This window comes from Odocoileus virginianus, chromosome 23 (assembly GCF_023699985.2).
Source record: "Odocoileus virginianus isolate 20LAN1187 ecotype Illinois chromosome 23, Ovbor_1.2, whole genome shotgun sequence".
In the NCBI taxonomy this organism is placed as follows: domain Eukaryota; kingdom Metazoa; phylum Chordata; class Mammalia; order Artiodactyla; family Cervidae; genus Odocoileus; species Odocoileus virginianus.
In genome coordinates this window covers 46,024,803-46,042,419 of record NC_069696.1, presented here as the reverse complement: position 1 = coordinate 46,042,419, position 17,617 = coordinate 46,024,803, and the positions used below count along the sequence as shown (strand labels likewise).

At 36.4% G+C, this 17,617-nt stretch overlaps 1 protein-coding gene across 4 annotated transcripts in view; it reads left to right on the top strand.

The window, feature by feature from the left end:
* HCFC2 (host cell factor C2) overlaps positions 1 to 17,617 on the top strand; it is a 68,106-nt gene that overhangs the window by 20,437 nt on the left and 30,052 nt on the right. For all 4 annotated transcript variants that reach the window (XM_020905536.2, XM_020905534.2, XM_070454032.1 and 1 more), the window contains exons 8-13: positions 4,273 to 4,440; positions 4,988 to 5,040; positions 10,876 to 11,053; positions 13,786 to 13,989; positions 14,536 to 14,609; positions 16,486 to 16,623. In XM_020905536.2, coding sequence (XP_020761195.1) covers positions 4,273 to 4,440; positions 4,988 to 5,040; positions 10,876 to 11,053; positions 13,786 to 13,989; positions 14,536 to 14,609; positions 16,486 to 16,623 — 815 coding nt within the window. The remainder of the gene's footprint in view (positions 1 to 4,272; positions 4,441 to 4,987; positions 5,041 to 10,875; positions 11,054 to 13,785; positions 13,990 to 14,535; positions 14,610 to 16,485; positions 16,624 to 17,617) is intronic.

Sequence of the window (17,617 nt, the reverse complement as noted above, 5' to 3'; positions counted from 1 at the left end):
TGGCAGTTGACAGAGAAAAGAAGGATGAAGTTTTTACCTTGAATAATATGGTGTTATTTCCATTTACTGAGATGGGAAAGATTGTGGAGTAAACAGGCTTGTGGAGAAAAAGAAAAGTTCCATTTAAACCTTGCTAAGTTTGAAATAAGGAGATCAGTTAAGCAGTTGAGGGAATAAAGAAATCTGGAAGGCAGTAGAGAAATCAGATCTGGAGACATAATATATGTTGTTTTATTTGAAAAGCAGTTATAAAACATACCTATGATTCTAGTTTTTCTTTTAAGTGTATAAACAGGAAAATCTGGAAGGATATACTGTATACCAAAGTAATAATAGCTAAGAGGTGAGATTATATATTTTTAAAAAAGATTTTCTCTCTTATTTGTATTTTCTACAATAACATGTGTTGCTTTTATAATGTAGAAAGTTTAATTTTAAAATTAAGATTAAAAAATTTTTCAAGATACTTGAAAAAGTAATAAATGGAACAATTAAGTTAGAGACTAAATGCTTTCTATGCAAAAAGTAGAAAAATGAGTGTATTAGGCTAGGAGGTAGGAAAAAAAATACAAAAAATTGAACGTAGTGATTCATCTTTAAAGTTGGGAATTATGAGCTGAAGTCTAAGGATGAGATTCTAATCAGTCTCTTAAGATTAGAAGAAAAATGTGCACATATAAATTTTTTCCAGTGGCAACTATGTTACTTTAACAAGATTCTCCAAGAGATGAGACTTTTAAAAGATTAGAAATCACTGTCTCTGAATGTCCAGTTTTTCATAAACCTTTCCATAAAAGGCTATAGACAGGAATATCTATCTAAAAGTAATCATGGCAACTATCATGAAGATAAAATTTAGATTTTGCTTTTTCTCTTGCTAACTTGGCATCAGTTTGGGTTGGGAAGGATATAAAGGTTCTTCATCTTGCCTTTTTTGAAAACTTTTAGTTAAGTTTTGTTCACTTGAGAACATATAAAGATTAGTATACTTCTATAAGTCTTTTTAAAAAATGAAAAACAGCAGTCTTTTGCTCCCACTTTCCTCCCATCTTCCTTGTTTCACAAGCATGTGCTTTCAGCTCTGTTAGACAGTTCCTATGGTATTTACCTTCATATCTCCATATAACATGAATATATTACTCTTTTTTTCAATTTAGTCATAACATGCTCATTTTTCAGATTGTGGAGGTCATGGAAGTCAAGGATTTCTCACTTCTTTCCAGCACTCCTTACCTCTCTCCTATGCACCACCTTCTCTAACCCCTACTCTCTGTCTGACTGATTATGATTACACCATCATTTTGTTAGACGAGAGTTCAGTGTTTTACATTCAGTTCAGTTCGGTCTCTCAGTCGTGTCCGACTGTTTGCAACCCCATGAACCGCAGCACAACCAGGCCTCCCTGTCCATCACCAACTCCCGGAGTCCATCCAAACCTATGTCCATTGAGTCGGTGATGCCATCCAACCGTCTCATCCTCTGTCGTCCCCTTCTCCTCCTGCCCTCAATCTTTCCCAGCATCAGGGTCTTTTCAAATGAGTCAGCTCTTTGCATTAGGTGGTCAAAATATTGGAGTTTCAGCTTCAACATCAGTCCTTCCAATGAACACCCAGGACTGATCTCCTTTAGGATGGACTGGTTGGATCTCCTTGCAGTCCAAGGGACTCTGGAGAGTCTTCTCCAACACCACAGTTTAAAAGCATCAATTCTCTGCACTCAGCTTTCTTCACAGTCCAACTCTCACATCCATATATGACCACTGGGAAAACCATAGCCTTGACCAGACCGACCTTTAACTATATACACATATTCACAGGTGAGCTATGTAGAATATCTAGAGAGGTGATTATCTCTCTTGTACAACTTCTTTATTTGCTATGGATTAGTAATGGTCACCTTGTTTTAGATTGGTATATATTTACCACTAATTCAATCTATGCTTTCTTGTTTAAATCTTCTCTCGTTATGGTTAGATGCATCAGATATTCTATCAGATTTCCTCACCTTGAAGAAATTTCTCCTCCTCCAATCTGGGATGTAAAGGGTATATTGGAACTCTGCCTTCTACAAATTGAGCACACCTATCCTCTTAGAGTCTCCCTTCGTCTTCTTCCTGAGGGTGTCTTTGGCCTCTCACCTGTGCTGGATTCCCTGCTTCCTGGATCTCTTATTTTCCCCTTTCTTAGTTTACTTCCTCGTTTTTTGTAGAACGCATCCCAGGAAAAGGGTGCATAGGTGATATATTTATTTTGAGATTTTGCATTGCTTGAAAATACATTCAGCATTCCTCCCCACCAAATTGGCAGTTTGAGAGGAAACCGATTTGTGTATCGGAAGTCATTATCCTTCAGAAGTTTGGAAGCTGGAGAAAATATTTTTTGAAAGGTGTCATATTGTATTCAGACTTCGGGTGTTTTTGCTTAGAAATCTAAACCACTTCTGATTTTTGGTCCTTTTAAATGTGAACTTCCCCTCATGCTTAATAGCTTTTAGGATTGTTTCCTTGTCTCTGCTGTTCTTGAATTTTATGATGTGTGTTGTGTGTCTTTTTTTAATTCCTTGTGTTGAGTACTCAGTGAGCCCATTCAGTCTGGAAGCTCATGTTCTTCAGTTGTAGGGATTTTCTTGATTTATTTCACTGATTTACACCCTGCTGTTTTCTCTATTTTTCTTCATGTAACTTCTGTTATGTGGGTGGTGTATCTTCTGGACTTGTCTTTCTATTTGTCTGCTTTTTCTCAGGTATGGGTTGCCTTACTTTGAGAAGCATAAATAAACTGAGTTGTGAATAGGATCATGGAGGAATTTACATAGGAACTTGGCTTAATTATCCTCTAAAATAGGGTTATAAGACTTTTTTGGTAAAGACCCAGAGGGTAGATATTGTACGTTTTGTGGGCCATGTGATCTCTGTTACAGCTCCTCGACTCTACTGGTGTAGCATAAAAGGAGTCACGTTGCTGTTTAGTTGTTTCATCCTGTCTGACTCTTTTGCAACCCAATGGACTGTAGCCCTCCTGTCTCCTCTGTCCATGGGATTTCCCAGGCAAGAATACTGGAGTGAACTGTCATTTCCTTCTCCAGGGGATCTTCCCTACCCTTTCCCTTCCCTTCCCTTCAAATCCACAGGGAAGCCCAAAAACTGGACTCATAGACAATGCATAAACAAATGAACATAGGTGTATTTCAGTAAAACTTTATTTTCAAAAGTAGGCACAAACTGGATCTGGCCTATGAGTCATAGTTTGCTTTTGCTGACCCCTATTCTAAAAGATAAAAAGAGATAGATATTAGACTTGTTATATAAAGATTAAATTATAACTTACAGATTTCAGCTCACTGAACTGAAACTGTTAGGCACTCAGTCGTGTCCAACTCTTTGTGACCACATGAACTGTAGCCCACCAGGCTTCTCTGGCCATGGAATTCTCCAGGCAAGAATACTGGAGTGGGTTGCCATTTCCTTCTCCAGGGGATCTTCCCAACCCAGGGATCAAACGTGGGTCTTCCACTGCAGGAAGAATCTGCAGGCAGATTCTTTGCCATCTGAGCCACCAGGGAATTTCAGCTCACATGAAGAATAGATTTTCCTTATGTAACTGTCTAGAGATAGAATATACTGCCCTGGGATTTGTGCGTTCCCTAATTTGGTAGGTAAGCAAAAAGAAAACTGGGATATTGTAGAAATAATATTAGGTACTTTTTTCCAGTTCTAAGAGTCTATGATTGTTACTTGTTTTAGAAATGTTGGTAATATTTTATGCCAAATAATTACCTGTTTTGAGTAGTACAAGTTTTGATAAGAAGGTATTAACTTCAAAGAAGTTATGTTTTTCCAAAATATCAGCTCTAAATCATATTTGCTAACATTAACAGTATTTCTAACATGTGTTCTCCTGGCTTAAAATTGGCTCATAAAATTAAAAGCTCCTGAAGAAGGTAAAATGGTGTAGCTGTAACTGTCAAGTACTTGGTTTTCCCCCCTCTTCTAGAATTAAATTTTTTTTTAATTTGGTGACTCAGTTTAGACCTGGATTATTTTGTTTGTAGTTTTATTTCCATAAGTAATTAGGTAAATACATAGAATCAGAACTCTAAATTATTTTCATTTGACCTGCTATAGCTTTGCTTATCTGAGTAAATTGTTTCCCTTAGTAAACAGATGAAATGTTCATTGCTAATGTTTTCGGAATTCCAGATCTGCACAAACTATATAGAGAAACTGTTGATACATGCGAAACTTAAATACTTAATACCCATTTTGTTCTTTAGAGAAACCACCAGCACCATCACAAGTACAGTTGATCAAAGCCACCACCAACTCTTTCCATGTCAAGTGGGATGAAGTGCCGACAGTCGAGGGCTACCTTTTGCAGCTGAACACGGACTTGCCATACCAAGCCGCATCATCAGATTCCTCGGCATCACCAAACATGCAAGGTAGCGTAATTTTCACACTCAGAGTGTGTATGCACGTGTGCTTTACGGAAAAAGGATGCTATAGAAAAGCCTGTGATTAGGCCTGGTTTAAGAAATGTTATGCTATGATGTTTCCTTCCTGGTAAATCAAATATGTTGTGTTTCAACTCTGAAACTTGACTGTATTACCATCGTGGTATCATGACTTATACCATCATACAACACATAGATATGTAGGGTAGAATTTTTTTTTTGTAGTTCATTTTGATATGCTTTCTTAATTTGACATGATACTTGACTTGTTTAATTAGTTTCTGTAAATATTTCAGCTTTCAAAAATATTTTTAACTAACAGGCAGTAGGAAAGTAAAAGCAAATTTAATTTTACATATTCTTCCAAAAAGGATTTAAATCAACTATTTAGCAGACTATTAAGAAAACAGATAAACTTTGATAAAGATACTACTTTTTAAACCTTTAATATGTAACTTTTAAAAATATTTGACTGTAATATATTTTCTTGAAGTTTATTTATAGCATATCAGTCTGAACTTTCCTATTCCTACAGGAGTCAGGATGGATCCTCACAGACAAGGCAGTAATAGCATCATTCCTAACAGTGTAAGTTGAAAAAATGTAAAATGGTAAATGAATGTTTATGGTTATAGTGCCAGTTTTTATTAATATTTCATATTACCTTAGGATAGGGAGTCTCAACCATGGCTGTACATCACATTCACTTCTGAGATTAAAAACAAACACACACAGGTTCCCATGCCTTTCCCCAGATCCAGTGACGCAGAATCTTTAAGATGATGACCAGGTAACTGTTTTTAAGGAAAGTTCTGCATATCATTGTGACAGTAGCCTGAATTAAGAACCCTTGGCTAGGAGATTGAAGTCTCATTGCACATAGTATCAGAGGCTAATATACACACAAGCATACACACCATATATATTTAAAAAAATAAATTTAGGTGGTACTACAAGGTTTATAATGAAGAGTAACAGTTCCCTACTCTGTTCCTATTTGCTCTTGATCCTGCCTCTCTAGAAACTACTACTTTCTAATATTTTATCTTTCTTCTATATCTACCTTTGTGCCTATAAATAAAATCCTTGTGCTGCCACTTCTTGACTTTCTAGTTTTAGATCAGTTTCTTCAATAATGGAAGATGATGAAGCTTTTTTTGTCTCTTAAAATATTGCTGTTTCCTCCTCTTTCCCTTCCCAGGCACTTATAGTATTTTTAGTTGAATCATTATGTGATATTTACATTGTGATGATGACATACTCAGAGCTGAGCCCTGTAATGTGCTATGAACACTGTTCCTTTTTCATGTAATTTTTTGTTTTTCTTGGCATTGTTAACTGCCTTACTTTTTCATTCGCTTTATTTTCTTCTTGCCTATCATTAATTCGTACTCTGATTTTCCAATAAAATAATAAAACTCTCAAAATGTTCAAACATATAGTTTCTTTCTTCTTTCTGCACGACCCCTGCCCCAGTAACCATCCCTCCTGAAACCTCTGTCCTATGCTCTCCTTTGTACTAGTTCTTCTCTAAGCCTGCTACTCAGCTGTACTCTTAAAATTTCCATTTGTTTCTTTTTTAAAAAAGAAATTTTATTTTTTTGGCTGTGCTGGGTCTTCTTTGCTGCATGTAGCCTTTCTCTAGTTGTGGCTATTAAGGGCTGCTCTGTAGTTGTGGTGCATGGACTGTTTTTCCCCCTCCCCTTTTTTCTTATTTTATTTTGTAGTTGGAGGAAAGTTTCTTTCCAATGTTGTGTTGGTTTCTGCTGTACAACTGTGTGAATTAGTCATACAGAATTTGCCTGCCAATGCAGGGGACGTGGGTTCAACCCCTGGCCTGGGAAGATTCCACGTGCTGCAGGGCAGTTAAGGCTGCGCACCACAGCTACCAAAGCCTGTGCTCCCTAGGGCCAGTGCTTCTCAGCAAGAGCAGCCGCCGCCGTCACTGCGGCACATGGGCTTAGTTACTCCACAGCATGTGGGGTCTGCCCAGACCAGAGATCAAATCCGTGTCCCCTGCAGACACCTCTTAACCACTGGGCTACCAGGGAAGTCCCCACTGGTTTTTTATTGTAAGCTGCTTTTATCTCTTTTCTGTGTTAGAGCCTGTGTTTCTTGATCTCATGTCATTCTCTTTTTTTGATATTCTCCAATAATTTCCTGAAAAAGGGAGTATGAAAGGTAAACTTTTTAAGATCTTCCATGTCTGAAAATGCCTCTCCTCTGTTACATTTGGTTGGTAGTTTGGCTGGGTTATAGAATTTTATATTAGAAGTGTTTTCCTGAGAAACTGAAAGGCATTTTCCTACTGTCTTGTAGCATTCAGTGATGCTGTTAAGAAGTCGGATGCCACTTGGATTCCTGATCATTTACATGAGACCTAATTGTTTCATTTTAATCCTCAGTTCTCAGAAATTTCAACAAGGATGTACCTTACAGTGTATGTCCTTGCTTCATTCACTGTGCTGTCCATTCAGTGGACTGTGTCATTCTGGGAACTAATGGCTTTCATTATTGACTATTTCTTATATTCCACATTCTTTTCTTTGTTACTCCTGTTATTGAATGATGGTCCTCCTGAACTAATCCTCTGATTTAACTTTTCATTTTCTATCTTTTCTTCTGTCTGGTCTGCTTTCTGAACAGTTTCTTCATTTGAATAAATCTTTTATTCAATTTTTAAATATATTCAGCCACATAGTTACTCTCTAAAAACCTGATCCTACTCTTTCTTTCCTTTATGGCATTTTATTTTTGCTTCAAAAATATAATATCTCTCTTATCTCTTCAAGAATTTTGCTTTTTTTTTAATAAAAGAGTGGACTTATATTCTGCTGTCAGCATTATTTCTTTTTTTCAAGCTCCTTTAAAAAAAATTGATCTTAGACTTCCATATTAGAGCCTATCAACAAATGTCTGGTGATGCTTGGTATCCTTTCATGTGTTAAAGTGAGGCATTAAAAAGGAGCTTGGAAGCTGTCTTAGTCCATTTGGCCTGCTCTAGCAAAATACCACAGCCTAGATGGCTTATAAACAAGGGAAATTTATTTCCTGCATTTCTGGAGTCTGGAAGTCCAAGATCAGGGCGCCTGTATGGTCAAGTTTTGGTGAGGAACCTCTGCAGGGTTATAGACTGCTAACTTCTCATTGTATCCTCCTCACATGATGGAAGAACAACTGATCTTTCTTGGCCACTTTTATAAGGGCACTAGTCACAGCTCAAAGGTGCTGCTTTCTTATACCATTACCTTGGGGGTTAGATTTCAACATGTAATTGCGGAGGACACAAATATTCAGACCATAGTGGCTCTATGCATATGGACGTGTTTTATTAGTAGACCTTAATGAGGGTTTCTGGGTGAGACTCCACAAATACTAGTATCTTTTCTCTTGGACCAATGGGTTTTCCCTGGTTTCCTTCTCCAACCTCTTGCTTATGGGTTTTAAGCCTAGGGCTTAATGCAGGGTAAGTGGTATCTCTCTGTTCAGTGTACAGACTTTCACTTAATCCCCATTTTCAGTAGGTTGCCTGTTCTCCATCCTCTCCAGAGAGATACTGTACCACAGTCCAGAGCCTCCCATTTGAATCTTTGTACCTACCTCCCTTCTTCAGTTAGAATCGAGGTGTGGCATTTGTTTGCCTTTGTATACTGGAAGAGCAGAGCTGGGGCTACAACCACTTTTTAGTTTTAAATTTATTTATTTTTTAACTGAAGGATAATTGCTTTATAGAATTGTGTTGGTTTCTCCCAACGATCAACATGAATCAGCCATAGGTATACATATGTCACCTCCCTCTTGAATCTCTCTCCCACCTCCCTCCCCATACAACCACTTTTTATATAGTGTTCCATATGATGGTCCTCTGGTGTTTATTTGCACTCTGTACTTCAGCCTCCAAAGAACCTGATGCCTCCAATTTCCAAGCCTTTCTGGGCTCTTTAGCAAAAATGGTTCACCTGTCCATGACTTTACACCTACAGGCTCTTAGCTTCAGCCTTTTCTGCTTTATAAAGGCATGCCTCATTTTTTGCACTTCACTGTACTATGCTCTCAGATAGTATGACATGGGAAGTTCATAGAGAAATAAACTTGAGGTCAAATTCTCGTTTTGCTGCTTGCTGGCTACTTGACCATGGGTATGTTATCTAAGATCTCTGAGTCTTGTTATTTTCCATCTATAAGCTAGGGTGATATCCAATTTATAGAATTCTTGTGAAAATTAAGTGAGATTCAGACTTTATAAATATGTATCATGGGGCCTATCAGGTAGTATAATGGTCCTTAATGGTTGTGGATATCATCATCATCATTTATTAACAATAGCATAATCACCCTCAATTAGAATGGAGGTAGTGTGTGTATTGGGCTTCCCTGGTAGCTCAGCTGGTAAAGAATCTGCCTGCAAAGCAGGAGACCCTGGGCTCGATTTGTGGGTCGGGAAGATCCCCTGGAGAAAGGAATATCTACTCACTCCAATATTCTTGCCTGGAGAATCCCCTTGCACAGAGGGGCCTGGCGGGCTACAGTCCATGAGGTTGCAAAGAGTCAGACATGGCTGAGTGACTGAGCACTGCACAGAGGGCGTATTATGAACAAGTATCCTTTGAGCCATGAGAAATTGTAATTGACAATATAGTTCTAATTGACATTAAAGATGGAGACAGAAAAGTAACAAAAAACAGGTAACTAAAAAGAGGCAGGTGATATTGGGGTATTTGAATGAAGCCAGATCACTTTTATGGTTCAGTAGACCTATAGTTATTGCTATAGAAACTCCAATACTCTGGCCACCTGATGCAAAGAGCTGATTCATTTGAAAAGACCCTGATGCTGGGAAAGATTCAGGGCAGGAGGAGAAGGGGATGACAGAGGATGAGATGGTTGGATGGCATCACCGACTCGATGGACATGGGTTTGGGTGGGCTCCGGGAGTTGGTGATAGACAGGGAGGCCTGGCGTGCTGCAGTTCATGGGGTTGCAAAGAGTCGGACACGACTGAGCAACTGAACTGAACTGAACTGAACTGATATCACCAGTGTAAATTGGTGATTTGAATTATCGAAAGGTTTAAATGTGTTTATTATAGTATCTTTAAGAAAATAAACAGGTTATTAGGAAGATTGCTATCTAAAATGTTTAATGGTGAAGAATATTGATATGTGTGTGTATTAAATCTTGATGCCTATATGGAAAACAGTCATACAAAATAATTTGTATGCTTGAAGGTTTCACGTAACAGATTTTTCTTTTAGGAGTCATAAGATCTTTAGTAAGAGCTTCCCAGGGGATGCTATAGTTGTGAAGAATCTGCTTGCCAGTGCAGGAGACGTAAGAGATACTGATCCCTAGGTAGGGAAGATCCCCTGGAGGAGAGCATGGCAACCCACTCCAGTATTCTTGCCTGGAGAATCCCGTGGACAGGGGAGCCTGGCAGGGTACAGTCCATGGGGTTGCAAAGAGTTGGCAATGACTGGAGTGACTTAGCACACACATAACATCTTTAGTATACATGTCTAATCTTGTTAAGAAAATTTGAAAAAAAGAAGAAAATTTGACCAGAATGTTAAACTCAGTACCTTGGGTGTTGTCACCTATTCAGTTCAGCTCAGTCACTCAGTCATGTCCGACTCTTTGAGACCCCACGGACTGCAGCACTCCAGGCCTCCCTGTCCATCACCAACTCCCAGAGCTTATTCAAACTCATGTCCATCAAGTTGGTGATGCCATCCAACCATCTCATCATCTGTCGTCCCCTTCTCCTCCTACTTTCAATCTTTCCCAGCATCAGTGTCTTTTCCAAGGAGTCAGTGCTTTGCATCCAATGGCCAAAGTATTGGAGTTTCAGCTTCAACATCAGTCCTTCCAAAGAATATTCAGCACTGATTTCTTTTAAGATGGACTGGTTTGATCTCCTTGCAGTCCAAGGGACTCTCAAGAGTCTTCTCCAACACCGCAGTTCAAAAGTATCAGTTCTTTGGTGCTCAGCCTTCTTTATGGTCCAACTCTCACATCCATACATGACTACTGGAAAAATCATAGCTTTGACTAGAGGGACCTTTGTCTGCAAAGTAGTGTCTCTGCTTTTTAATGTGCTGTCTAGGTTGGTCTAGCTTGTCCATATTTACTTGAATACTAGCTACCACTTATAAAATATAAATTTTATTCCCTCAAAATTTACTGTTCCTTTTCCCTTCAGAACTAATCTTTTGAGAATGGATATTAAGTGGAAAGAAATTGTTTTCTTAAGCTATTATAAAATTTAAAGAATAATACTATACAAAATAAGACTATAAGCTGTTTTATATTTTGGAGAATTTATTTTCAAAAGCCTTTAAGTTGTAAATTATTTTGCTCATTTTTACATATATGTCTATATAATTGGACATTACTTGCTGCAATAAATTATTTTCTTTCTTGTAGATCAGTGAAATAGTGAACAGTGTAAAATCTGAACATACAGCCATGAAAGGAACTTCAGTGAAAAACAAACCAGATCTCAAAGCATCAACTGATTCTAATGCCTCTTCACATTCATCTTTGGCAGCTAATGCTTCTAATCATAATAGTTGTGTGGTGGATATGCTAAGGAAAAATGAAGGTATAAAGATGGCATTTTAAAATAAAGCTAAAGCTTTTTATAATGATAGAGAATTTTAGAGTCTTTGAAAAAGTAAATGTTACATAGTTTGGATCTAGTTTCAAAATATGATATATACTTACCATATTGACCCTAATTAAAATGATGTCAGGATACCAAGCAAGAACTCACCTAAATAGTGATGATTAGTTATTAACTACAGAATTTAAATGAGGCAAGCTCTTGTATGCCATTTGAGGTTGGCCAGTGTGTTCAATGTCACTCTTCCATTATTCTGTTGTCCTATAACTATCTGTAATTATTTATTTTGGGTCAGGATTTTGTCTGTCTTATTCACATATATTTCCCCAGCACCCAGATCCATGCTTGGCAAATCGTAGTCACTTAATAAATAAATAAATATTTGTTTAGCAAATAACTGTATTATCCTTAGAAGGATAGTTAATTTATGAGAACTCTTGATTAGCCTGTTGAATGCATGGAACAGCTTATAATTTGATGGCTCTTATATTTAAAAGATTTTAATTTGAATATTCTGATATCATTTGTGATATATTAAATGTTACCTGTGATTTCAGTATCTAAAATTACTTTATAAATCTTATTCTGATATATCCCTGGCATAGTAATATGTGGCTTCATTTTTAATTTGAAAAAATTGTGACAGTTAATAAAAAGCTAATCCCTCTTTGGTAAATAACAAGACATATTCTTTTGATTTCCATTTTTCTTTAAGAACCCATGGTAGATAAAAATATTCAAGAAAAATAGTTTCCTATAGTTTTTCTGATTTCATTACTTGTGGGAGAGGAGAGACTTTGTTTTGTTGATTTGCTGATGTAAGGGAATCATTTGGTCAGAATTATAAAAGCTTGGTACTAGATATCAGTTTAAATTTTTATAGTGATTTTCTATGGCCATCATGTAAAGAAGTTTACACTCTTGAAAACAAATATGACCTTTGAGATTTTAGGGTCCTAATGTACTCTAAATCCTACTTATAAGGCAGTTTGGATAAAATTAATATTAGGCAAATGGGGAAACGAGTGATTATACAATGACAGTATCTGGCACATCGTAGATATTCAAATATGTGAATGAATGGCTAGCTAGTCTCAGGTTAACAAGAGGAGATTGGACTTTTCCTCTGTAGGTTGGAGTAGCTGGTATTTTTCAAAAGTGAAAGAGTGGCATGATTAGTTTTTGTTTTTTATTTTGGAAAGGACATTCTAGCCTCACCATCAGGAAGAGCTATTATAGGAGATGTTTGGGAGACTTGTTAGAAGGTTCTTTTAGGACTTAAAGAGATGCATAGAGACTAAAGCAGTGGGTGAGATGGAGAGGAGAGAATATATTAGTTCAGAGACTTTTAGAAAGTGGCACCTATTAGACTAGGAAACTGGCTGTATATGAGAAATGAAAACAAGTCAAACATGACTCCCAGTTTTCTGGGTTGAACATTCAGTGGATGATGATACCCTTCATTAGGATAAGAACTACAGAAGCAAGAACAGATTTGGGAATAAGGTAGGTTCAACCTTGAACTTGCTGTTTTTGAGGCACTTAAGGAACATGTTGGTAAAGATTTCTAATGGGCAGTTGGATACTTAGGTCTGGAGTCTAGAAGGCAGTTCTTGGCTGGAAATATAAATTTCAGAGTTAACAATATCTAACATCCACAAGAACAAGGACCTTCTCTGACTTGTTCACTGCTGTATTCTCAGGACCTGACACTGTGCCTTGGGCATACATAGTTGAGAGACGTAAATGGTAGCTAGAGCACCAGGGAAATATGCAAAGGGAGACAAGATAGGGCTTGGAAAATACCTGCATTTAAAGAGTCATTTGAACAAGAAAAGTCAGCTAAAGAGATTGAAAAGGCTTCCCAAGAAGGTTAGGCAAAGAAACAAAAAAATTGGTATCATATTTTTTTTACCTCTGTAGTAGGTATTACCGTTTATAACTATACATTTATGATGCATACATGAGTGAATACAAGTCATAGACAGAAACAACTTCAAAAAAAGTATGTCAGCATTATTTATATTTCAGAGCGGTCAAGTAAATGAAAATTGATCAGTATCCCTTAGAGCTAAGTATCCCTGGACATTTGTCAGAGCCATTTCCTTAGAGTGGTGTGCTCAATCAGATTGGGGTGGTCAAGAAAGTAGACTGCTCTGAAGGAAAGTAGCGAGGGAAGATGGTGACTGGAGAAGACTTGATAATATGTATAGACTGAGGGCCAAAACTTCTGCAGAAGAATTTGAAAATAACCCTGAAGAGAAAGGAATGATTGATAAGAGAGGATCCCAAAATACAGGGGAAGGAGTGGGTCCAAGAGCACAAGAGAATAGATTAAACTTACCTTAGGAGAGAGGTCATCTTCTGGAATGCAGGAGAAGACAGAGGGACTGGGCAGAGTCATAAATACATTTCTGGTTTAGGACAGCCATTTGATCTATGGTTGAGCAGAGTTTAAGAGCAGTGGTTCAGGGTTTAGAATGGATGAAGGAGCTGAAAAGTTGGACATCCATGGATATGATGCATTTTATTTTTCTAAATCTTGATATTTTATGCCTAATGGTTAAGTCATATGGCTGACATTTGTGGTGTTCACGTTTAGTGATTTTAAAATTGAAAATGCCTCGAATTGGGTGACAAGAACTCTAAGATACAGCAATTTCTTGCAGATATTCATTTGTTAATAGTTAATCTTTTCCCTTTAATTTTAGGTCCTCACACTTCAGCAGATATAGGTGTTCTAAGTAGTTGCCTGGACTTAAGAACAGTAATCCCTGAAACTTCTGTATCCAGTACTGTTTCCAGCGCACAAACTATGGTAACCCAGCAGACCATTAAAACTGAATCATCCAGTACAAATGGGGCAGTTGTTAAAGATGAAACTTCACTAACAACATTCAGTACCAAAGCTGAAGGTTTGAAATGTGTTTCACATACTGTATTTTGAGCCATTTTTGTATAGAAATTCAGCAAATGTATTTGTTTTAGATGGGAATTGCATTTCATCTTGGATTGAATTGAATATAAAAAGATAAAGGCATTTCATTTAAAATCATTATATAATATATTCTCTGCTGCACTGTAATACAGTCAGACTTTATCTTTCCTACCATGAGTTTATTCAGCAAAATTTTTTTTCCTTAGAAAAGATTAGTTCTATGCTATGGCCTAACAGTTCTTATAGCTTGATCAATTTCTGATTTTGTAAATTCTTATTTTATGATTTTGCAACAGGAATTGTATTTCATGTTTGACAAACATTCTCTGAAGTTCCAGCTAGTCATCAAATCCTTGAAAACTGAGCTTTGTGAATTAGTTCAAGTTAGAGGGTCCGTATTTCTAATTGTTGTGATTTTTTTTTCTCTCTCTGGCTGTTTTTGCATATTTATAAGTTACATTTTAATGTATCTGTTTGCTCAGTGACTATATAAGTCTTATCTGATGAATTGTTTGATTTTTAGTTGATGAAACGTGTGCACTGCCTGCAACTAAGATAAGCCGTGTGGAGGCACATGCTGCCATGGTGCCGTTTTCTGTAAGTATGTGCCCTGCAGATGAGATTGCTTACTGATGACTGAATATGCTTTAAATGCTGAGCAACTTCAACCTAAGTTCAGGAAAAGGCTCTTGGGTATCCTCTTAGTAATTACTTGACACAGATTGAAAAATGGAGGGTTAAAGAGAAAACTGTTCACAGTATAATCTTAAGTGGAAAAAGTTGGATAAAGAAATAATATATATAGTGCATTCCCAATTTTGTTAAAAACACACAGTACATACATTCACACTCTCACATGAGTCCACACAAATCTACACTACAGTGCTAGATGATTTTCTTCAGGTTGTGGGGCCAAAGATAATTTTTACTTCTTCTTTATGTTTTCAGTATTTTTCTATAATGTTAACTTTCATAATTGGAAATGTGTGTATATACAGAGATATATGTATATATGTAAATTACTTAACAATTTAAAGAATAAAAGGACATGTTATAGAACATAAAACTTAAATGGTTTTATTGCTGGCTGCTTAATAGGAGAGCAACAGAATATTGCAATTTTGAGTCAGACATACCTGTAGCATATCCTAATAATCTCTAACATTGGACTTTTTGGTGGAAGGTCAGAATTAGTCTGCCTGGTACCAAACTTAAATGCCAGGAATATGCCTCACAAATATAAGATTGTCTCAAGTGGATGAACAGGAGGATAATACATATATGTGGTTTTGTATATTTTTAAATTATCTGTCATTTCAACTTTATTGCTATGAGCAAGAGTTTTTATTTAGCCTAACATTTACCATTTAGAACCTTCAAGAATAGTCTGTAGTTTCAGTTTTCTTTCAGTCATGATTCTGTGGATTTTGATCATATCTTTACCTTCATCAGCTTTCACCTTTCCAGAATGTTAAGCGCTAGTGGTCTAATAACTCTTCTCAAAGAAGAATTATCAAAATGATTTTTTTCTCTTAAATCTGTTTTACAGTGCATCAATTGGAATGGTATCTGTAGTTGCACTTGGAGCCAGTTGTTTTATAAAAGTTGTTGAAGACCGTTTTAACAAGTTTAAAGCTATTTCTCTTTTAAAAACCTTAAAGACTCTCTGGTTAGCTCACTTTGTCATGTATGATAGCCTCAATAACAAGTACTGTGAATTATAAGCATGTACCTCTGCTATTATATATTTAAGACAGAAATAAATAACTGAAGTACATATTTGTTTAGAGCTTCTGGAAACAGTGTCTCGTTTATAAAGAAGATGGCTTAAAAAGGATAAGTATAATTCACTTATCACTAAAAGTAGTTTAAGGTACAGGAAGTTTATTTGTTAAAGCAAAATAAAAATGTCAACTGTTTAATCTGCTCCTCTTTAGTGTATGCTAAATTATATTTAAATTGCATTTTAGTTTGAACATTTTTTCTCCTTTTAGGTTTGGAGAATCACAGGTATTTCAAGTGCAAAGATCACTGAACTTCTGCTAGTTGTTTTTGAATCTAGAAATAAGCCAGCTTGCCATGAATTTTTCCTTATTTGCTCCTTTTGGAGCGAGTTGTAATGTCACACTAAAGGGATTATTACATTTTCTGAGAGAGTCTCTGAAATGACAATGTTCTATAAAATAACTGGCATTTTAATGTATCACTGATTGGAAAGCATGCTAACTCCAGCTAGGTTGATAGCACAGAGCTACTGATTTGGAGAATGCCTGTCACTCCCTGTGTTTGAATTGGCATCCCTGTCTCACTGTCAGTTGACCTCATCTGTTAAGAGTTTATTTACTTATGATCTATTAATGTTGTGGTGTTTACCATATACCTACTTGTAGATCACTGCATGGAGTTATTAAATCTTGGCATTTCTTGTATATTCAGTAAGAGTCTTAATAAATTTTTCTTTCTCTGAAATTAGAAAGAGACTCCTTCAAATCCAGTGGCCATGGTGAAAGCAGGAGAACGACAGTGGTGTGACGTAGGAATTTTTAAAAATAATACAGCTTTGGTGAGCCAGTTTTATTTGCTGCCAAAAGGGAAGCAAAGCATTTCAAAGGTAGCTATTGATGTGTTTTCTACACTGTTAGTTATAAGCCTTAAACATGGAACTTTAAGTAATCCTGATTCAGGACATTTGAATGAGTGAAATTGGGATCTGTTTACTACCTATAATTGAGAGTTATATATATATATAGTTATTCTTTTTTAAGGCTCTGTTTATAGAATATATCACAAGCAGGTTATTTTAAGAAGTCTTATACACTCATTGGGTTGGATTTTTGAGTCATAAATGATACAGTCTGGCCAGTACAGATAAAGATTTCTTGAAGTATCTCTAATGTTGTAACCTGGAGTGTTTAGAACGGAACTTTTTTTTTTTTTACTTAGAACTTTTGTTAGTCCCAATTTCATAATTTAAGAAATGTAAAGCCCTTAACACTATTGAATACAGTTAGGACCTTATATATATAGATGAGACATTAACCTTCTAAGAATTATGAAATAGATAACAGCTCCAAAGCATACTGAACTAATTTTTTTCTGGAATGGGAATTGCAGAGGGGGAATTGCCAACAAAATGGATATTCAGGTTTGAATCTCCCAAAGATCTCGAAATGTCTCGAAATTTATCTTTATATTTTAGTTTCTCTAATACTATTTTCTGGTGTCCCACTTTTACATATTGAATCTTCCAATTCCTAACAAAAATAGACATCCTGGTTAATATTGTGTTAGTATTATATCTAACAAAATTTCTGACTGTAGTTTGATTTCATATATATGGAAATATCTGTATCTAAGGGCCTGGTAGCTATCTGTCTTTCCCAAAAGAAGGAAACATAAAATTTAGAGCTAGTAAACTTGAGTTTGACTCATCAGTTTCAGCACTTGACAGTGTGACCTTGGACAAATCACTTGTTTAACCTCACTGAGACTCAGTTTCCTCATCTGTGAAATGGAGTAACTCCCTTAAAAATGGGATGAAACTTTGGCACAGTGATGTAGTGGTGTAAAAACTGAAAGTTGTAGGTGTTATGAGCTTCCCACCT